We start from the raw sequence: 22976 nt of genomic DNA, 5'->3' as shown, positions 1-22976 counted from the left end.
TAAATTAATGCATTAATATATGATTGAAAATTGAGACTGTGCACTAAAAGTGCAAATATTTGCTACAAAATGTGTTTAATGTCATCTTATCCAATCACTTTATGTTACATTATAATACAAAGACAATAATTCTTCCTGCTGTGTAAACTATGCTTTAAAAGTATAATTTAGAGTATACCTGATTTTGTTTCTTCAAAATGCTGTGATTGACTTGAGTTCTTCCATTCATTCTGCAGTAGTGATTGTTTGGTATCATTCAGTGACCACCTCTTGTGTATAAAGTCGTTCTTGGAAAAATAAGGCAATGCAATAAAAAAATCTAACAGGAATAAAATAATATTTCAATTTATTTGTAATTCCATCAGCTATGAATCCTACTGAAAAAATCGAATACATTCACTGCTAACTAAAATAGTTGATTGCCGCACCACTTGTCTTTCATGGAAATGTTGTCATCTTGACATACTACCTAGTAAAATTAAGTAGTTAATGGACCTGAAATCCCGGTGCTGGGCTTCCTGCGGGCGCTCGCCAGAAAATAGTAAAAAAGATCTGCCCCTACCTTTTGCTGCTGCGCCCTCCAGCGATCCCGGTCAGAGGCCTCCTCTCCTTGCGCATCAGAGCGTGTTCACGTCTTGGAAATGCGCAGGAAAAAGCTGGAGTCACGTGGCACTGGACAGCCAATCAAGGTAAAGTATTCTCATTCATAATAATGGGAACTCCGTAATTAGGAGTTCTCATTATTATGAATGAGAAACATCCCCCCCCACAAAAAAATACGAAAAACACAAATAAAAAATAGAAAAAAACCATTATATATTTAACATTAATTTAAATTAAAGTTAATAAATGTGTTAGGGTTAGGCCGAATGGCTTCCCCGCTCCCGGCCCGTTGCAATCGCTAAGATAAGTTTATTTTAAACCCTAATTACAGGGTTATTAACAGAAAAATCTGGTTTTAAATTTTATTTTTATATGTTTTTTATGTTTTAAAACTCTTACGCTGGTGAAAATAGGCTACGTGCTTGCTTTTACCAGGCGCAAGAATTTTAAGGACTTTCGCTGGGCAAGAGATGGGCAAATAGTGCAATCTTGCCCATGTGAATGTCCTTGCTGCCGAGATGCGTCGGATCTTGACAGAACTTGACAAATCGGAACAGCCGGTTTTTGGCGCGCGCCGAAAACTGGCTTTTGCAGAGTCGCGCCAGGTCCGTACACAATCCGTATGGACCCAGTGAGACCAGGATTTCAGGTCCATCATCTCATTATATTTTTCGTCTCCTTTAACAGGATAATGAGGCACAGCCAAGAGATTCCATGAAAGATAGACTTGCTTTAAATTGAAGATACAGTGGAACCAATAATGAGTATGAAGTCATGACTTTTATGTTAAAATAGTTTACCCCATTTGAAATGTGACTGTGAAGTGGTCACTATGGAGGAACAGGTTTGATCCCCTCATTAAGAAGCATGATAATCGAATACTCAAAATAAATTGTATTTTATGAGCATTGTAAATAGTCTAAATATTCAAACAGTAAGTATCTTTGAGACAGTTTTGAGTCTTCATGCAATCATATATTTGTAATAGGCAGTTATCTTATCATGAGTCAAGCTAAGAAACACTGCTAGAAATATATGAAACACAAATGTGAACTGTAATACTGCAAGGTAAAGGGGTAGAGGACTTACTGCAGAGGTCCAACAATGAAATATCGGTATTCCATCCACCATCACTTTATCCATTTCTCGAAGACATCTAAGTTTGATAATGTAGTACTTTCTGGGAAACTCCTATGGAATGTGTTGTTAATTGTCAATAATACATAATATATAAATCTTATAAAATACTAGGTTTTTTGTCTGAATGAACAACAGTGATGTGGAAAGCTCAAATCATTAAATGACAACATAAAGATAACTTGAAAGCATGCAAATAATTTGCAATATGTTTTGGATGAACAACTTCAGACTAATCCTGTCAACTTAACACCACCTTGCATTTTCAAGTTTACAACTACTCAGTCAGAGAAAGAAAAATGTCATGAGCTTTAAATATACAAATATGGACTTTTTATTTTACATCTTGTATTGCAATATAATATTTTATTCACTAGGGGCTGGATTTTAGCGATTTCTGACAACCGTTAGCGCTAACTCTGTCGCTGCACCACAGAATGTGGGTGCCGAAGCTAAAAAAAATGGCCATTCTGCGCATGCGCAATTTTTTTTTTCTTCCTGCACTTCTGGTTTGCTGTCCGATCGCAAACATTAATGCAGGGCACAGCTGCGCACATGCGCAGTACACCTGGGGCTGAATCAGCCATTCTAAAATTTGATTTTGATCATGGAGGAGGAGGAGGATAGCAGACAGCATGCCAGGCGATTTAGCTAAGAGGCTAACGAAGCTCTCATAGGGGCTGTGGAGAGAAGTTGGCAGGAATTACATCGGAGGGGTGGATCTAGACCCCTGCCATCCATTATTAATCAAATATGGAGGGAAATCGCTGAGAAGGTCTCTGTCTCAGACACAGTGGCTAGGAGTGGGAAACAGTGCCGAAAAAGGTTTAATGATCTTTCGAGGTCGTTGGAGTACAATTTGTATTGATACACTCATTCAATACTTCAATTATAAATCTGACATTATTTGTTCTCACGCTGTTCGTGTCTCTCAGCACTCTGTGTTGCCTCCTAAAATGCATGACACATAGGTAGGCTTAGTTTGGCACCCTATTTGTCATGAATGACCTTTACACATTATTGAGATTACTTTCTGAGATCTCATAAGATGTTTCCGCACTTCGATGTCCTCCTGATGAACCACGTGCAACTTCCAAGGCCATTAAACAGAGAACTCTATTACATTCAGACAGTATGGTATAACTGCTTTGGTGTGTGTGTGCCACAAGAGCAGATGTACCCTCTGGTAACCATTCCCATTTGCAGGTAAAGAAGTTCCATAACTGCTATGAACAGGTGAGGACAGGCGGTGGTCCACTTCAGACCCTGCCACTCACCGACCGAGGGGCGAGTGACAGGCCTCATCAGCATCTCGGGTTGGGCAACTGCCACTGGGGGCACTGACTCCCGCTAAGATACTGAGGGCAAGTCCTGAACACTCCCTGGGCTGGGTTGGGGCAATGTGATGCAGTGTCTCTGGACTAGAGTTGGGGCAATGTGATGCAGTGTGTCCCCCCCCCCCCCCCCCAACACAGCAGCGCTCTGGAAACTTTGCTGCATGCCATCGTGGTGCCACTTTGGGTAGGAGCAGCAGGCAAGGGAGGGGGATAAGGGGGAGAAAGCCGGTGGTAAAAGACAGTAGGGGGATGAGTTGCTGCAGTATGTTCTGTATTCTGTTGTTTATAATGTTGTTGTTGTTGTTGAATAATAACACTGCTGGATGCAGACAAGTTATTTTGTTAAAGTTTCAAAGTTTCAAAATTAAGTTAACAGAGTTATAAAAGTTTACAAAGTTTCAACTCAGAGACCTACTGAGGGGAGTATTGCAGGCAGCCTCCAGAGTGGTTCAGGCATCGGAAGCGCTGCTGGAGCACTATAATTGTCTGTTCGACGATGTTGCTTGTGGCTGCATGGCTCTCTTTATAGCGATGCTCGGCTTCTGTCTGAGGGTTCCAGAGGGAGATCATGAGCCAGGTGGCGAGGCCGTAATCTTTGTACCCCAGCTTCCAGCTCTGGCCTTGTGGTTGACACTGGAACATGCGTGAGACAGTGCTCTCACACAAGATAAAAGCATCATGGATGCTCCCTGGATATTGTGCATTGTTTTGTTCACCTTAACCATTCTTGTGTAGTGTCTCATTTGCAGAACAAGAGGGGTAATAGTCAACAAGGTAGGATAGAGTGGCCAGGCAACGGTCAAACGTGCCATTCACTCTTCAAGCAAAGCGTTGAATTATGAGCTGCTGACGCAAGGCTTTTGCAGCGGCAAAATTTCCACAATGGTTGTGGTTCCCCTGTGGTTGTGGCGGGGGTGGTGGTGGCATGGATTCCTTTCCAGGCTCTACTTCCTCGTCTTCCTCCTCCTCCGCCCCGCTCTGCTGAGGTGGTCATGCAAGCCCCATTGGCAATTCCTGTCCCCTCATGATGGCTAAGTTGTGTAGCATGCAGCACACCACAATCAACTCAGAGACCTACTGAGGGGAGTATTGCAGGCAGCCTCCAGAGTGGTCCAGGCATCGGAAGCGCTGCTGGAGCACTTCAGTTGTCTGTTCGACGATGTTGCTTGTGGCTGCATGGCTGTCATTATAGTGATGCTCGGCTTCTGTCTGAGGGTTCCCGAGGGGGATCATGAGCCAGGTGGCGAGGCCGTAACCTTTCTCCCCCAGCATCCAGCTCTGGCCTTGTGGTTGTCACTGGAACATGCGTGAGACAGTGCTCTCACACAAGATAAAAGCATATGGATGCTCCCTGGATATTGGGCATTGACTACCATAATGTGCTGAGTATGGTCGCAGACGATCTGCACCTTTCAGTTTTGGTACACCAATGCAGGGCATTGTGCATACAGTCAAGGGCATCTTGAACCGTAGGGAAGCCAGCAAATCGTCCAAAAGCTACAGCCCACTCATTTTGGGTCTCCCTGGTCATTGGGAAGTTTATGAAGTCCAGTCTGCGTGTGTACAGTGCAGTAGTCACCTGGCTGGGCACAAATGAGCCGAAAATCCAGCCTATCAGTTAAGTTTCAGTTAAGTTATAGTAAAACCAATTAACGGATTAGCAGTGTTCTAATGTATTGTTATTTTTTATCAAATTTACCAAGCATAACATCAAGCTTTTCAACACATAATACTCTCAAATGCACAATGGAGCCAACAGTTTAGGTGGCTGAGTAGTTAATTCCTAACCAAAAGATCAGTTCTTTAAAGTCCCATAACTTTCCTGTCAATCAATCTTGACCAAACTAGGTTGATGAAGTTCTACCTGGACTTACTTTGAATTGCCTCTATAGTGTTAGAAATAGCCAAGTTATGGTTATCACTGGTCACTTTAAATAATCAGGTTCGAGTGCAAGCCAATATGGTGGGTATACGATGTTTAATCAGAGTTTAAGACGGAATATAATATTAGATATACAGAAAAAAAACATACGACCGTGATAAGTAGCTGATACCAATCCGATCGGACAGACTGTTGACACAAGTGAGCAATTGTCTTCTTTTCGTCTAGAGCCCCCTTCTCTCTCTCTATCTCTCTCTCTTCCTCCAAGAGATTGTTGTGCAAAATCAAAGTACATGGTATTGGGGGTAATATATGGACGTGGATAGGGAACTGGTTGGCAGACAGGAAGCAGAGAGTCGGGATAAACGGGCCCTTTTCAGAATGGCAGGCAGTGACTAGTGGAGTGCCGCAGGGCTCAGTGCTAGGACCCCAGCTCTTTACAATATACATTAATGATTTAGATGAAGGAATTGAGTGTAATATCTCCAAGTTTGCAGATGACACTAAACTGGGTGGCGGTGTGAGCTGTGAGGGGGACGCTAAGAGGCTGCAGGATGACTTGGACAGGTTAGGTGAGTGGGCATGGCAGATGCAGTATAATGTGGATAAATGTGAGGTTATCCATTTTGGGGTCAAAAACACGAAGGCAGAATATTATCTGAATGGCAGCAGAAAAGAGGAGTTGCAACGAGACCTGGGTGTCATGGTTCATCAGTCACTGAAAGTGGGCACGCAGGTACAGCAGGCGGTAAAGAAGGCAAATGTTATGTTGGCCTTCATAGCTAGGGGATTTGAATATAGAAGCAGGGAGGTCTTACTGCAGTTGTACAGGGCCTTAGTGAGGCCTCACTTGGAATATTGTGTTCAGTTTTGGTCTCCTAGTCTGAGGAAGGATGTTCTTGCTATTGAGGGAGTGCAGCGAAGGTTCACCAGACTGATTCCAGGGATGGCTGGGCTGTCATATGAGGAGAGACTGGATCAACTGGGCCTTTATTCATTGGAGTTTAGAAGGAAGAGAGGGGATCTCAGAGAAACATATAAGATTCTGACGGGACTGGACAGGTTAGATGCAGGAAGAATGTTCCCGATGTTGGGGAAGTCCAGAACCAGAGGACATAGTATTAGGATAAGTGGTAGGCCATTTAGGACTGAGATGAGGAGAAACTTCTTCACTCAGAGAGTTGTTAACCTGTGGAATTCCCTGCCGCAGAGAGTTGTTGATGCCAGTTCACTGGATATATTCAAGAGGGAGTTAGTTATGGCTCTTACGGTTAAGGGGATCAAGGGGTATGGAGAGAAAGCAGGAAAGGGGTACTGAAGGAATGATCAGCCATGATCTTATTGAATGGCGGTGCAGGCTCGAAGGGCCGAATGGCCTACTCCTGCACCTATTTTCTATGTTTCTATGTTTCTATCTGTGAGCCTCCTTCTCTCTCTCTTCTTCCATCTGTGAGGACAAGCTCACAGGAGGTCACTTTTATTCTATTTTTAGGGGTGGGCCTGAAGCTGAATATTGGCAAGACCTTTTGACCTATAGAAGTTTCCCTAAAAACTTACTATCCAATGCCGTATCATGTTCTTTGTTTTGATTCTGAATCAAGTCCCCTCTGTTATGTATGTAAACTTTACCAATGTGTAAGACTAGCCACCAGAGGGCGAATCTGTGGGAGACCCCAAGGGTCACCTGTACACCCTGGGCAAGCAGGTATAAAAGGCAGTCTACCATGCTGCTTCCTCACTCTGGAGTTACATTAAAGAGACCAAGGTCACAACAGTTTGAGCTTACAATATACAGTCTTGTGGAATTATTCTGAACATAACAATTGGCGACAAGTAACAGATCACGAACTTTCACGCGGTTATGGCTGCCGTTGGTATTCTTGAGAGATTTGTTGAGGGTGATGATTGGGAAGCCTTCATTGAGCGTCTTGACCGGTCAAGCGCAGGGCAATTCTCTTCACCGTTTGCGGGTCCATGATATATGGCCTCATCAAAAATCTACTTGCACCGACGAAACCAACGGAAAAGACATATGAAGAGTTGTGCACGCTGATTTGGGAATACCTCAAGCCGAAGGAGAGCATCTTAATGGCATCTTAATCGCTTTTATACGCACCATCGCTCTGAGGGCCAGGATGTTTCGAGCTATGTCGCTGACCTAAGATGCCTTGTGGGACCGTGCGTATTTACTGGATTTTTGGAGGAAATGTTGCAGGATTTTTTTGTGCTTGGAATCGGCCATGAGGTCATTCTTCGCAAACTGCCGTCTGCCGAATCCCTAGATCTGAGCAAGGCCATCACAATAGCCCAGGCTTTCATGTCCATAAACGATAACACTAAATAGATATCTTTGCAGCATCGAAGCTCACCAGCAAGTACTGTGCATAAAATAATGCCTTCAGCAGGCAGAACTGTACATGGGAGGGCCTACATGCCTGCAGAGGCCAGACCTAGGATGAATCAAGAGTCCGCCGTGGGATGTGATTGCGAATCCATTAACACCACGTTGGCGCTGCGGGAGTAATCATCGAGCCCATCAATGTCGATTCAAGCACTATATGCATAAGGGCTGAGGAACAATGGGGCACCTCCAGCGAATGTGCAGATGAGCTGCGACTCACTATGTGGCAGAGTCGGCAGAAGATGACCGATCCAGCGCGGATCACGCTGAACAAGTAAGAGAGGCAACGCAACCCGAGGTTGAAGAGGAAGTGTATGGGGTACACACTTTCACTACCAAAAGCCCTCCGACAATGTTAAAAGTCAAATTAAACGGCATTCCAGTTTCCATGGAATTGGACACGGGGGCGAGTCAGTCAATTATGAGTCAGAAGGCTTTTGAGAAACTGTGGGGCAACAAGGCACAAAGGCCAAAACTAAGTCCGATCCACACCAAGCTGCGCACTTACACCAAAGAGCTCATACCAGTTATTGGCAGTGCAGCAGTGAAGGTATCGTATGATGGAGCTGTGCATGATTTACCACTATGGATTGTACCAAGCGATGGCCCAATGCTGTTCGGCAGAAGCTGGCTAGGAAAGATTCAATGGAACTGGGATGACATCAAAGCACTGTCTTCGGTGGATGAAGCCTCATGTGCCCAAGTGTTAAACAAATTCTCGCCGTTATTCGAGCCAGGCATCGGCAACTTCACATGCACCAAAGTGCAGATCCATCTAGTCCCTGATGCACGACCCGTTCATCACAAGGCCCGAGCGGTTCCATGCATGATGGAAGAGAAAGTCGAGATCGAGTTGGACAGACTTCAATGAGAGGGGATCATATCGCCAGTCGAGTTCAACGAGTGGGCCAGTCCAATTGTTCCGGTGTTGAAAAGCGATGCGACGGTCAGAATCTGCGGGGAATACAAGGTAACGATCAACTGAGTCTCGTTACAGGATCAGTACCCACTACCCAAAGTGGATGACCTGTTCGCAATGTTAGCAGGGGGGGAAGTCGTTCACCAAGCTGGATCTAACCTCTGCTTACATGACACAGGAGCTGGCTGAACCTTCGAAAAAATTGATTTGCATCAACACGCACAAAGGACTGTTCATATACCACAGATGGCCTTTTGGGATTCGCTCGGTTGCGGCCATCTTCCAGAGGAACATGGAGAGTCTGATGAAATCAGTTCCACGCACCGTGGTGTTTCAAGACAACATCCTGATCACTGGTCGAAACACCACCGAACACTTGCACAACCTGGAAGAGGTTCTAAAGCGACTGGACAGAGTCGGACTCAGGCTGAAACGCTCCAAGTGTGTTTTCCTGGCACCAGAGATCGAATTTCTGGGGAGAAAGATTGCGGCGGATGGCATCAGACCCACAGACTCCAAGACGGAGGCTATCACGAATGCACCCAGACCACAGAATGCAACGGAGGTGTGTTCGTTCCTGGGACTCCTCAACTATTTTGGTAACGTTCTACCGGGGTTGTGCGCTTTGCTGGAACCTTTGCATTTATTGCTACGCAAGGGTGATGACTGGGTTTGGGGTAAATCTCAAGAGACAGCCTTTAACAAGGCCAGAAACCTACTATGTTCGAACAAGTTACTTGTATTGTATGACCCATGTAAACGTTTAGTACTAGCTTGTGATGCATCTTTGTACGGGGTCGGTTGTGTGTTACAGCAAGCCAATGTGTCAGGCAAACTGCAACCGGTTGCATGTGCGCCCAGAAGTTTATCTAAGGCTGGAAGAGCCTACAGTATGGTTGAGAAAGAAGCATTAGCTTGTGTATATGGGGTTAAGAAAATGCATCAATACCTATTTGGACTCCGGTTCGAACTCGAAACCAACCACAAGCCGCTCATTTTGTTGTTCTTAGAAAGCAAAGGTATCAACACCAATGTTTCATCCTGCATCCAAAGATGGGCACTAACGTTATCTGCGTATGACTATGTAATCCGCCACAGACCAGGCACTGAGAACTGTGCTGATGGCTACCATTGCCCACCACTGGGGTGGAAATGGTGCAACCCGCAGACTTGCTTCTTGTAATGGATGCTTTTGAGAGCGTGGGGTCACCCATCATGGCTTGCCAGATCAGGACATGGACTAGCCAGGACCCGGTACTATCACTAGTAAAAAGCTTCGTCCTCAATGGGAGCTGGTCGGCAGTTCCCGGGGAAATGCAAGATGAAATTAAGCCGTTCCACCGATGCAAGGATGAAATGTCCATCCATTCGGATTGTCTCCTATGGGGGAATCGTGTCGTTTTACCAAATAAAGGCAGGGAAACGTTTATACGCAACCTTCACAGTACCCACCCAGGCAGTCATGATGAAGGTTATCGCACGTTTGGTGGCCCGACATTGACTCAGAATTGGAGTCATGCGTACACCAATGTAACACTTGCTCATAAGACCATAAGAACATAAGAATTAGGAACAGGAGTAGGCCATCTAACCCCTCGAGCCTGCTCCGCCATTCAACAAGATCATGGCTGATCTGGCCGTGGACTCAGCTCCACTTACCCGCCCGCTCCCCATAACCCTTAATTCCCTTATTGGTTAAAAATCTATCTATCTATCTGTGATTTGAATATATTCAATGAGTTAGCCTCAACTGCTTCCTTGGGCAGAGAATTCCACAGATTCACAACCCTCTGGGAGAAGAAATTCCTTCTCAATTCGGTTTTAAATTGGCTCCCCCGTATTTTGAGGCTGTGCCCCCTAGTCCTAGTCTCCCCGACCAGTGGAAACAACCTCTCCGCCTCTATCTTGTCTATCCCTTTCATTATTTTAAATGTTTCTATAAGATCACCCCTCATCCTTCTGAACTCCAACGAGTAAAGACCCAGTCTACTCAATCTATCATCATAAGGTAACCCCCTCATCTCCGGAATCAGCCTAGTGAATCGTCTCTGTACCCCCTCCAAAGCTAGTATATCCTTCCTTAAGAAAGGTGACCAAAACTGCACGCAGTACTCCAAGTGCGGCCTCACCAATACCCTGTACAGTTGCAGCAGGACCTCCTTGCTTTTGTACTCCATCCCTCTCGCAATGAAGGCCAACATTCCATTCGCCTTCCTGACTACCTGCTGCACCTGCAAACTAACTTTTTGGGATTCATGCACAAGGACCCCCAGGTCCCTCTGCACCGCAGCATGTTGTAATTTTTCCCCATTTAAATAATATTCCCTTTTACTGTTTTTTTTTCCCCAAGGTGGATGACCTCACATTTTCCGACATTGTATTCCATCTGCCAAATCTTAGCCCATTCGCTTAATCTATCTAAATCTCTTTGCAGCCTCTCTGTGTCCTCTACACAACCCGCTTTCCCACTAATCTTTGTGTCACCTGCAAATTTTGTTATACTACACTGTCCCCTCGTCCAGGTCATCTATGTATATTGTAAACAGTTGTGGTCCCAGCACCGATCCCTGTGGCACACCACTAACCACCGATTTCCAACCCGAAAAGGACCCATTTATCCTGACTCTCTGCTTTCTGTTAGCTAGCCAATTCTCGATCCATGCTAATACATTTCCTCTGACTCCGCGTACCTTTATCTTCTGCAGTAACCTTTTGTGTGGCACCTTATCGAATGCCTTTTGAAATCTAAATACACCACATCCATCGGTACACCTCTATCCACCATGCTCGTTATATCCTCAAAGAATTCCAGTAAATTAAACATGATTTCCCCTTCATGAATCCATGTTGCGTCTGCTTGATTGCACTATTCCTATCTAGATGTCCCACTATTTCTTCCTTAATGATAGTTTCAAGCATTTTCCCCACTACAGATGTTAAACTAACCGGCCTATAGTTACCTGCCTTTTGTCTGCCCCCTTTTTTAAACAGAGGCGTTACATTAGCTGCTTTCCAATCCGCTGGTACCTCCCCAGAGTCCAGAGAATTTTGGTAGATTATAACGAATGCATCTGCTATAACTTCCGCCATCTCTTTTAATACCCTGGGATGCATTTCATCAGGACCAGAGGACTTGTCTACTTTGACTCCCATTAGCCTATCCAGCACTACCCCCCTAGTGATAGCGATTATCTCAAGGTCCTCCCTTCCCACATTCCCGTGACCAGCAATTTTTGGCATGGTTTTTGTGTCTTCCACTGTGAAGACCGAAGCAAAATAATTGTTTAAGGTCTCAGCCATTTCCACATTTCCCATTATTAAATCCCCCTTCTCATCTTCTAAGGGACCAACATTTACTTTAGTCACTCTTTTCCGTTTTATATATCGGTAAAAGCTTTTACTATCTGTTTTTATGTTTTGCGCAAGTTTACTTTCGTAATCTATCTTTCCTTTCTTTATTGTTTTCTTATTCATTCTTTGCTGTCGTTTAAAATTTTCCCAATCTTCTAGTTTCTCACTAACCTTGGCCACCTTATACGCATTGGTTTTTAATTTGATACTCTCCTTTATTTCCTTGGTTATCCACGGCTGGTTATCCCTTCTCTTACCGCCCTTCTTTTTCACTGGAATATATTTTTGTTGAGCACTATGAAAGAGCTCCTTAAAAGTCCTCCACTGTTCCTCAATTGTGCCACTGTTTAGTCTGTGTTCCCAGTCTACTTTAGCTAACTCTGCCCTCATCCCACTGTAGTCCCCTTTGTTTAAACTTAGTACGCTCATTTGAGACACTATTTCCTCACCCTCAATCTGTATTACAAATTCAACCATAGTGTGATCACTCATTCCGAGAGGATTTTGACTAGGAGATCGTTTATTATTCCTGTCTCATTACACAGGACCAGATCTAAGATAGCTTGCTCCCTTGTAGGTTCTGTAACATAATGTTCTAAGAAACAATCCCGTATGCATTCTATGAATTCCTCCTCAAGGCTACCCCGTGCGATTTGGTTTGACCAATCGATATGTAGGTTAAAATCCCCCATGATTACTGCCGTTCCTTTTTCACATGCCTCCATTATTCCCTTGATTATTGCCCGCCCCACCGTGAAGTTATTATTTGGGGGCCTATAAACTACGCCCACCAGTGACTTTTTCCCCTTACTATCTCTAATCTCCACCCACAATGATTCAACATTTTGTTCATTCGAGCCAATATCGTCTCTCACAACTGCCCTGATATCATCCTTTATTAACAGAGCTACCCCATCTCCTTTCCCTTCTTGTCTATCTTTCCGAATTGTCAGATACCCCTGTATGTTTAATTCCCAGTCTTGGCCACCCTGCGACCACGTTTCTGTAATGGCCACCAAATCATATCCATTTGTAATGATTTGTGCCGTCAACTCATTTACTTTATTTTGAATGCTGCGTGCATTTAGGTAGAATGTTTTAATACTAGTTTTTAAACCATGATTTTTAGTTTTGACCCCTCCTGCAGCCCCTTTATATTCATACATATTGTCCCTTCCTATCACCTTGTGGTTTACACTTAACCCAGTGCTACTCTGCTCTGTTGCCTCCTGCCTTTTGCATTCTTTCTTGGGGTCCTGTTCATCTGAGCTCTCACCCACTCTAACTATTGCTCACAATTGAGCAATGCACCAAGGGAGGCCCCACTGAGTCATGGCCCTCCAAACCGTGGTCCAGGTTCCATGTAGATTTCGCTGGCCCCTTTCTGGGAAAGATGTTCCTAGTAGCAGTGGACGCTTACTCTAAATTGATTGAATGTATAATAATGTTATCATGTACATCCACTGCCACCATTGAAAGCCGCTGGGCCATGTTTGCCACCCATGGTTTGCCCAACGTCCTGGTTAGTGACAATGGACCATGTTTCATCAGCTCGGAATTCAACGAGTTCATGACTCGCAATGGCATCAAGCATGTCAGGTCTGCGCCGTTTAAACCCGCATCCAATGGTCAAGCGGAATGGGCAGTCCAAACCATCAGGCAGAGCTTGAAATGCATATTGGATGGTTCCCTGCAGACCCGGTTATCTCGGATTCTGCTCAGCTACCGCACGTGACCCCACTCACTTACCGGGGTTCCCCCAGCAAAATTGCTAATGAAGAGAGCACTCAAAACCAGGCTCTCCATAGTCCACCCAGATCTCAATGATCATGTAGAAACCCGGCGTCACCAGCATAATGTGTACCACGATCGCGCGGCTGTAATGCATGGCATTGAGGTTCATGACCCTGTATTTGTTCTTAATTACGGTCATGTTCCCAAATGGGTTGCTAGCACTGTGTTAGCCAAGGAGGGGAATAGAGTGTTTGTTGTCAAACTTTTGAATGGACAAACGTGCAGAAATCACTTGGATCAGACCAAACTGCGATTTACTGACAATCAAGAACAGTTTGAAGAGGACATTACCATCAATGATCCACCTACACACACCCAACCTGTAATCGACCTTGTGGTCAACCATGAGGATGAACCCACCATGCCCGACAATCCAATCAGATCAGCCACACCGCAGTGCAACAATGATCCGACCGACTCACCCATGCCAGGACTTCAACTCAGGTGATCAACCCAGGAACGCAGAGTCCCGGATCGTCTCAACTTGTAAATAACTTGTATCTAAGACTTTGGGGGGGGAATGATGTTATGTATGTAAACTTTACCAATGTCTAACACTTGCCACCAGGGGGGCGCACCTGTGGGAGACCCAAGGCTCACCTGCACACCCTGGGCAAGCAAGTATAAAAGGCAGTCTACCATGCTGCTTCCTAACTCTGGAGTTACATTAAAGAGACCAAGGTCACAACAGTTTAAGCTTACAATATACAGTCTTGTGGAATTATTCTGGACATAACACCCTCCCTAAAGATGTCTCATAATTTTGGCCACGTATTGTTGTTTATACTTCCCGGAAGATGCCTTCCTGTGGAATTCGTTTCATCTCTCTCTCTCTCTCTCTCTAGTCCCTATTCTCTCGGGTATAATCAGTACAAGGCCTAGTCCTCTACTCTGAACTGAGGCCCAAAACAGAGCTTTCTCACGTCAATCAATCGTTATCTCCTTTATAACATAGCAAACTGCCTTGTGTTTATGCTAACATCTATCACAGAACTATGTGTTCATTTAAACTAACTTCAATCCCCTATTTTAACATTATACATAACATACATAAACAAGATTCAAGTCTTAACTTAAAAACAACAGATAATCGCTTAGCAACAAGGAGATTGTATATAGTACAAAGAAGCCATACCATCCGCAGGAAACCAAGACATTAGTATTTCTAAGCATCTATCTATTCTGAGAAGACTTTTCATCTGCAATTCGAACATAGCCATTTAAACACAGCATTCTTCACACCACAGTTTTAATTGCGTAACCATATACATTTTTAGGCATCTTTAGTTTTTAACAAAAGTTAAACAGAAAATGCAGTGGATCAACCTGAAGAATGAAGGGTGGGGAGCAAAAGACCTGCATCTGCAATGGAGAAAGAGCAGAAAAGACAAAGCTTTTGTTAGGGGTTATTTAATAAAACTGCTTTGATCAGTCATTTCCAATAAATATATATATCAGTAGCTCTAACTCTTTGTAAGCTCTTTTTGAACGATAATGGAGTAAAGGGTTATGGAGAGCGGGCAGAAGTGGAGCCGAGTCCATGATCAGATCAGCCACGATCTTATTGAATGGCGGTGCAGGCTCGAGGGCCCAAATGGCCTAATCCTGCTCCTATTTCTTATGTTCTTATGTAAATGAAGCTACACAAATTGTAAACAGAAATTCTACTTATATTCAAATGTTACTTCAGAAAGGAACAATTAAAAAAGGACAAATAAGGTGCAATTGATCTATCTGAATGAATCTTTGTCTCTGTGATTCATTAATGTACCACTCTGTGGTAGATTAGTTACACGTAAATAAAGCGAGGTATTTCCAATTGTAATGAATACATGCCAACCTGCAAAACTCGGAAAATTTGACAGAACCCCCCAATAAAGCTAACAGTTCAAAAATACAACATACATCTGAAAAACAACACAAAAAAGGCTTATGACAAAGACCACTGCTTTAAGACAACTGAATTATTTTTATTACATGGGGGAGGTTGGTTTTTATTCCCCCCTCCCAATGGAAACCAGGTGGGTGGCAGTTAATACGGAGAAGGGGGCTTACCCACTCCGTCCCTACCCCGATCAATTATAAATTGACGGAAGCCAGCAGGACGGAAGCTTTAAATATGCAGCTCGGGCTCCAATTACATCATCGGGGCCCGAGTGCTATTTTTATGAGGCTGGAGCAGGAGAGCGGTGATGGCTTCCCCACCAAACCAAAGCAATCGGGATCTGGGGCCAGAAGAGACCATTAAAATTGTAATATTTTTACATGCTTCCTTGTGAGCCAGGAGAAGCCGGAATGCCTGGTCATTGCCATGGCCTTATGTCTTATTGAAAAATGTAACTATCGAACAAAACTATGACAGAAGCAGATATTGCAATAGCTCAAGTGAAATTTAATTTTTTCAAGCCTGTAAAATGACGAAGCCTATAAAAAGCATTAAGAACACTATTATATTGGGTAAAAAGTAGAAGGTAAAAAGTAGAAGGTAAAGCAGAAAATAGGCAAGTAAACACAATGGCCCGGATTTTGCATTAAAATAACAGTGATACTATCAGTGCTCACCATTATTATGGAGTAAATTGGACAGCAACTTCCGAGTATGCACATGCGCAGTTAAACGCGGAAATCTGGAAGTTGCTGTCCGAGTTACTTTGCTCCTCCACAGGGTGCACTATAACAGAACCTCGCCAATAGACTCAGCATTGAAATAAATGCAACAGCATGAAGTTGGGGTATTTACCCACTCGTTGTCCACTAAACATGTCAAAAAAAATTAGGGTCCTGAAATTGATGATGTCCCACTGCCATCAGTTTCTCGGCAGCCCCTGGCTTTTTACCGCCCGCTCCAGTGTGACTTTGATGGAAATGTAGCAGGCAGGAACGGCGTGTAGTAGATGTCGGTGGGCGGTGCAGGCCATTAAACTCGGCAAAGATCGGAGGCTGAGTTCTGCGCATGCGCCATTTCTTTTGGACGTTGTTTTTGAAACTCCAAGGATGAAGAGGAGCAGGAGAGATGGTAACACCAATGTTGAAGGGAATTGGAGAAATAGAAACACCAATGATGAGGGGGAGTAGGAGAGATGGAAAGGCCAAGAAAGAAATGGATTGAAGCAATGTAATCACCAAGTTGAAGGGGAGTAGGAGAGTTGGAAACACCAAGTATGTCGGGCAGTATGAGAGATGAATGCATCAAAGATGAAGTGGATTGGACAGATAGAAACACCAAGTATGAAGGGGAGTAGGTGAGATTGAAACACCAAGGATGATGGCAATTGGATAGAGCGAAACACCAAGGTAATGTAATGTAAAGTTCTGAAAGTTTTCCATGTTTTAAATGTTTTACAATTTTATATCAATCTTTTTATTGAATTTAGTCACTTTTGTATAGCGTCTAACTTTTAGTAAATGAAGGGTAACAGTCATGAGGGTTCCATACAGTGGGCAGACAAAGCTGGTTTTGGGGGGGTGGGCGGGAGCTGCTGCCATGGCACACTACCACCATCCGCTTAAGAGTGGCTAATTCAGCTGAGAGCTTATTTTTCAGGACAGTATTTAGGCCCGGTGGCAAAAGGATCTTAGTGATCAAATTTGTGTTTTTGGGCCTTCTCAGATGAATTTACCGCTGGAGGGAATGTGGGTGGTAAGTGGGCAGTAATTGATTTTTTTTAAATCAAATTTGCATTTCTGGGCAGGTAGTGGGTAGTAATATTTTGAACTTCCAACCCTTGGGCTGATGCATACAGGAGTAAGTTCATTTATAACAGTGTGATAAGTGATAATTACTGCTAAACAACCTTTCTGACCCTGAAAATATAATGTTACAAGTGTGGAATATAATTCCTTCAGAAGTTAATTAGTGTTTGAGATTTTTTTTTCATTACTTTTTCGGTCTGTCTCTTTTATCTCTCTCTTAATCCCAATCTTTATTTTGCTTTCTGTACATGATTTAAATCTAATTTATTCTTCCTGCTTTATACTTCCTTGTTTTAAATACTGCGGGACCGAAATTGCCCCCCGACTGAAAGTAGGTGCATCTACCGTTTCTGAAGATTTTTCTCCACTGCAATCCATGGGGTAGGGAGTAGAGCAATATTGAGGACTTTAAAAACATTTTCATCTCCGGGCCATGTTTGGGTCGGTTGTGGGGCGGAAGTGCGTGTGGAATGGATCGGACGCCAATATGTGTCATCAGCTGACATGTTACAATGTCCCTCCCCTTCAGTTAAAGGGGAGGGTCGCTGCAAGCTCTGCATTAATTTCAGTGGCACCCACTGGGCCACCAGGGAGGGTTTTGGCCAGACCAGCAGCCGGTACCCAAGAAGGGATGGTGGGCTGCCTGGCCAAATCCGTGGCCACCATTGTTAGGCCGACCTCGGAATCGGCCAACAATTAAAATAAAATGGCAGCTAGGGCAGTGCGCCCTCCCCTTTAAGGGCGGACACGCTGTCCAGCCAATGGAAGCTTCCCGCGGGGGAAAGCAGTCGACTGGCAGCCGATCCGCTCCCGTGGGGCAATTTCCCTCGAAGGGGGTTGCCGCTGGTCAGAAACAGGTCAGCACGTGCCTAACGGGGCAGCAACATGGGCAGCGCGGAAACCCGTTTCTGCTGCTCCCGGCCCGGGGGCAATTTAGGAAGGGTGGCCCATCCCCTTGCCCCCAGTTGATGAGGTCTTTCCACACCATTACTGCCTCTGAGGTGGTAATGGACCTTAAGGAGGAGGGAAATGTCGGCCCCTGCATGTCTCAGTGAGGATTCTTCAATCTGTTCAGTTGAAGAGCCTCGCTGTTATTTGTCCTGCTCACAGATGCCACAGATCCCCTGTAGAGGGCACCGCACTAGATCAGATGCCGGATTGGAGCAAGTCTCCACTCAAAAGCCCAAGAAAACTTTGTGGGCAGCTGTCAGCGAGGTGAACAGTGAGTGCCGTTCCTTCACCGCTGACTGAAAAATCCAGGCCATTCATTTATTGCATGTGTGATAAAGCAGAAGACATTCGTGGATCATTCAACTTGACAGATGAAAGTAAAAAGCATTTTGCAATGATGGGAAAGATCAGAAGTATTTCACAATCAAGAAAAATGTGACTTATGAAATAGCTAAATTTCCATAAAAGAAGAAAAGCAACATGGAGGCCTGCAGTGGAATTAATAAACTTCACGGGTTAGCACAATGCTCTGAATTGTATCCGAAGAATTAAGAACAAACAAGTAGTGGAAATACTAGATGAGGCTTTGAGTGCATGTCTGTCATTAGATGCAAAGTGGACATTAGAGTCGGCAGTGATGTAGATGATCAGATTTCAAGCACAAAAAGAAATGTATTACATGTAATAGATGTGGCTGACTGCTACAAGCAAGGAAAACTGCCCAGTTGTAAATGCTAAATGTCACAAGTGTAGAAAAATGGACAATCTGCAATTGTACGGTATTCAAGAAAACGATACTGTCAAGTTTTGGAACTTTACCTATATGGCCTGGAAGGGATTTTACTATATTATGATATTGCTATGAATTTAGATTTGGCTTAGAGGGAGTTAACTCCTAGAGCTACACAAGCCATTTAGAATGTTTATTAGAATAATTAGGTAGGAGCCCAGATAGAAGACATCAAAATGTTTATATTTGCATATTGCATCAGCATTGAAACAATGGGGAGTAGTTGAGCACATCCCACAGCAGTTTGTATAATGATGCCAGAATGGGACTTCATACAATACACCTGACAGTTGGGGGTGGGAGGGCACATGGCTGATCAGACAATGCAGCATCCTCAATGAATGTGGTTTATCATTCAAAGTACTAATGCTGATTGGCAGCTTAGCAAACCAATCCTCATCACACATCACAACACAAAAGCAAAATACTGCTGATTCTGACGAAGGGTCATCGACTTGAAATGTTGACTCTGTTTCTCTCCACAGATGCTGCCTGACCCACTGAGATTTCCAGCTTTTTCTGCTTTTACCTCATCACACATCGTTGGGGGAGGGGGTCAGAGAACAGTCATTGCTTATTTATTCGTTACTCTCTCACTCTGTCTCTGGAGAAGCGAGTCTGGAACAGTAATAAAAACAGAAAATGTCGGAAATCTCAGCGGGTCAGGCAGCATCGGTGAAGAGAGAAACAGAGTTAACGTTTCAGGTCGATGACCCTTCGTCAGAACTGGCAAGCAGTGCACAAGCCAATATCATAAATAGAAGCAATGTACAGTAATAGACATAGAGATTTCTAGTCAGTCAGGGAGATTGAGAGACTCTGGGTCTAGGCATGAATGTCATCATCATAGGCAGTCCCTCGAAATTGAGGAAGACTTGCATCCACTCCAAAAGTGAGTTCTCAGGAGACTGAACAGTCCAATTCGGGAATTACAGTCTCTGTCGCAGGTGGGACAGACAGTCGTTGGAGAAAAGGGTGGGTGGGGAGCCTGGTTTGCCACACACTCCTTCCGCTGCCTGTGCTTGCTTTCTCCATGCTCTTGGTGATGAGACTCGAGGTGCTCAGAGCCCTCCCGGATGCTCTTCCTCCACTTAGGGCGGTTTTTGGTCAGAGATTCCCAGGTATTAGTGGGGATGTTGCACTTAACTAAGGAAGCTTTGAGGCTGTCCTTGAAACATTTTCTCTGCCCACCTGGGGCTTGCTTGCCGTGTAGGAGTTCCGAATAGAGCGCTTGCTTTGGGAGTCTCGTGTCCGGCATGCGGACACTGTGGCCTGCCCAACGGAGCTGGTCGAGTGTGGTCAGTGCTTCGATGCTGGGGATGTTGGCCTGATCGAGGATACTAATGTTGGTGCGTCTGTCCTCCCAGGGGATTTGCAGGATCTTGCAGAGACAGCGATGTGGTATTTCTCCAGTGATTTAAGGTGTCTACTGTATATGGTCCACGTCTGAGTTATGCAGGAGGGCGGGTATCACTACAGCCCTGGTGCCAGATTTGAAGGCTTGATCTTCGAACACTCTCTTCCGAAGGCAGCCAAAGTCTGCGCTGGTGCACTGGAGGCGGTGTTGAACCTTGTCGTCGATATCTGCTCTTGCTGATAATCGGCTCCCGAGCTATGAAAAGTGGTCCACATTGTCCAGGGCCGCGCCGTAAATCTTGATGACTGGGGGTAGTGCTGTGTGGCGGGGTCAGGTTGGTGGAGGACATTTGTCTTATGGATGTTTAGTGTAAGGCCCATGCTTTGATACGCCTCGGTGAAGATGGTGACGATGACTTGGAGTTCAGCCTCTGAATGTGCGCAGACGCAAGCGGCGTCCACGTACTGTAGTTCGACGACAGATGATGGGACAGTCTTGGATCTGGCCTGGAGACAACAAGGGTTGAACAGGTTCCCACTAGTTCTATGATTTAGTTCCACTCCGGCGGGGAGCTTGTTGAGTGCAAGGTGGAGCATAGCACCTAGGAAGATTGAGAAGAGGGTTGGCGCGATGACGCAGCCCTGCTTGACCCCCAGTTCAGACGTTGATTGGGTCTGTGGTGGATCCGTTGGTCAGGATCATGGCTGGCATGTCGTCGTGCAGCAGGCAGAGGATGGTGATAAACTTTTAGGGGCAGCCGAAACGGAGGAGGATGCTCCATAGTCCTTCGTGGTTAACAGTGTCAAAGGCCTTTGTAAGCTCAAAGAAGGCCATGTACAAGGGTTGGTGCTGTTCCCTGCATTTCTCTTGCAGTTGTCGCGCCGTAAAGATCACGTCCGTTGCGCCCCATAGTGGATGAAATCCGCACTGTGACTCCGGGAGGAGCTCCTCAGCCATAGGGATAAGACAGTTGAGGAGGATCCTAGTGATGACTTTCCCAGTGGCTAACAACAGGGAGATTCCTCTGTAGTTGCTGCAGTCGAACTTGTCCCCTTTTTTAAAGATGGTCACGATTACTACAAATCCCAGATCTCCCGGCATGCTCTCCTCCTTCCAGATGAGAGGTATGAATGTATGCAGCCTGTAACAGGAAGTTATGTTCCAGTTGGCTCAGGGACTATTGACGTGTGCTTAGCCCATAACGGAGCAGAATTGTGTATATTTTTATTTGTATGGTACAATGATTGGTTTTCCAGTGAAGTAAATCTATTTTCTACCATTCATTCATATATATTTTGTGCAAAAGGAACCAGTTTTTGGTTTATAATTGGCTTCATCTTTCTAGACTGATTTTCGGTCTACCTTCTGTATGAGATGATAGTATCAAGCAAATACATCGAGGAGACTTTTATTATGATCCCTAGGTCGTACTATTGTTTAACTAGACATTAGGAACATTCCAGATTATATGGGACACAGGGCTGCTTACGTGAGTGACCAACGAACACGAGAGAATATCGGGTGTAGATCTACAATATTTGTAGTAGATACAAACAGCAAAAGAAAATGATGCATGATTTGGATAATAATTATGACAGAGGAATTATCTCCAAATGAACTATGTATTCGAAGATAATGATGATTCGGTGAAGAGATTATGTTTGCCAACACTAAAATATATTTTAATAATAACAGTGCACAAGACAATATCATAAATGGAAGCAATGTGAAAAAAATTAGCACAAGTCATTAGAGGCATTACATATTAAACTTACCTTTTGCAAAACACAAAGTCAGGCCAGACAAAGGAAATGAGCAGTCATCCAATGGGGTAAATTCCAAGTGTTGAATCCTTGACATTAAGGTGATAAAGTTTGTTTGAAACTAGGCTTGGTAATAAGAGATGTAAAGATAATCCAAGTTACTAATACTTTACTTATAAACATAGTGAACGAGTACAGTAATGTGACAGACTGTAGGCTAAATCTAAATCCAGAAGTATCACCAGTAGTGGGGAAAATGCTTGAAGCTATCATTAAGGAAGAAATAGCGGGACATCTAGATAGGAATAGTGCAATCAAGCAGACGCAACATGGATTCATGAAGGGGAAATCATGCTCAACTAATTTACTGGAATTCTTTGAGGATATAACGAGCATGGTGGATAGAGGTGTACCGATGGATGTGGTGTATTTAGATTTCCAAAAGACATTCGATAAGGTGCCACACAAAAGGTTACTGCAGAAGATAAAGGTACGTGTAGTCAGAGGAAATGTATTAGCATGGATTGAGAATTGGCTGGCTAACAGAAAGCAGAGAGTCGGGATAAATGGGTCCTTTTCGGGTTGGAATTCGGTGATTAGTAGTGTGCCACAGGGATCGGTGCTGAGACCACAACTGTTTACAATATACATAGATGACCTGGAAGAGGGGACAGAGTGTAGTGTAACAAAATTTGCAGATGACACAAAGATTAATGGGAAAGCGGGTTGTGTAGACGACACAGAGAGGCTGCAAAGAGATTTAGATAGGTTAAGCGAATGGGCTAAGGTTTGGCAGATGGAATACAATGTAGGAAAATGTGAGGTCATCCACCTTGGGGGAAAAAAAAACAGTAAAAGGGAATATTATTTGAATGGGGAGAAATTACAACATGCTGCAGTGCAGAGGGACCTGGGGGTCCTTGTGCATGAAACTCTTTTGGAAAAATGGCCCCATTGTAACACAGTTGCCACACACTGCTCCATGCTTGTGCTGACAG

General features: G+C 44.4%; 1 protein-coding gene across 1 annotated transcript in view; it reads right to left on the bottom strand.

The window, feature by feature from the left end:
* Positions 1–16007, bottom strand: part of LOC139263242 (uncharacterized) — a 188934-nt gene extending 172927 nt beyond the window's left edge. The window contains exons 1-4 of the mRNA XM_070879009.1: positions 15987–16007; positions 14751–14786; positions 1693–1794; positions 179–287 (exon numbers count right to left, since the gene is read on the bottom strand). Coding sequence (XP_070735110.1) covers positions 179–287; positions 1693–1794; positions 14751–14786; positions 15987–15989 — 250 coding nt within the window. The 5' untranslated portion in view covers positions 15990–16007. The remainder of the gene's footprint in view (positions 1–178; positions 288–1692; positions 1795–14750; positions 14787–15986) is intronic.
* Between the last annotated feature and the right edge of the window lie 6969 nt (positions 16008–22976).

Source organism: Pristiophorus japonicus, chromosome 4 (genome assembly GCF_044704955.1).
Source record: "Pristiophorus japonicus isolate sPriJap1 chromosome 4, sPriJap1.hap1, whole genome shotgun sequence".
NCBI classification, from domain to species: Eukaryota; Metazoa; Chordata; class Chondrichthyes; family Pristiophoridae; genus Pristiophorus; species Pristiophorus japonicus.
Note: the sequence above shows the minus strand (reverse complement) of the source record. Positions and strands in the feature narration are given on the sequence as shown.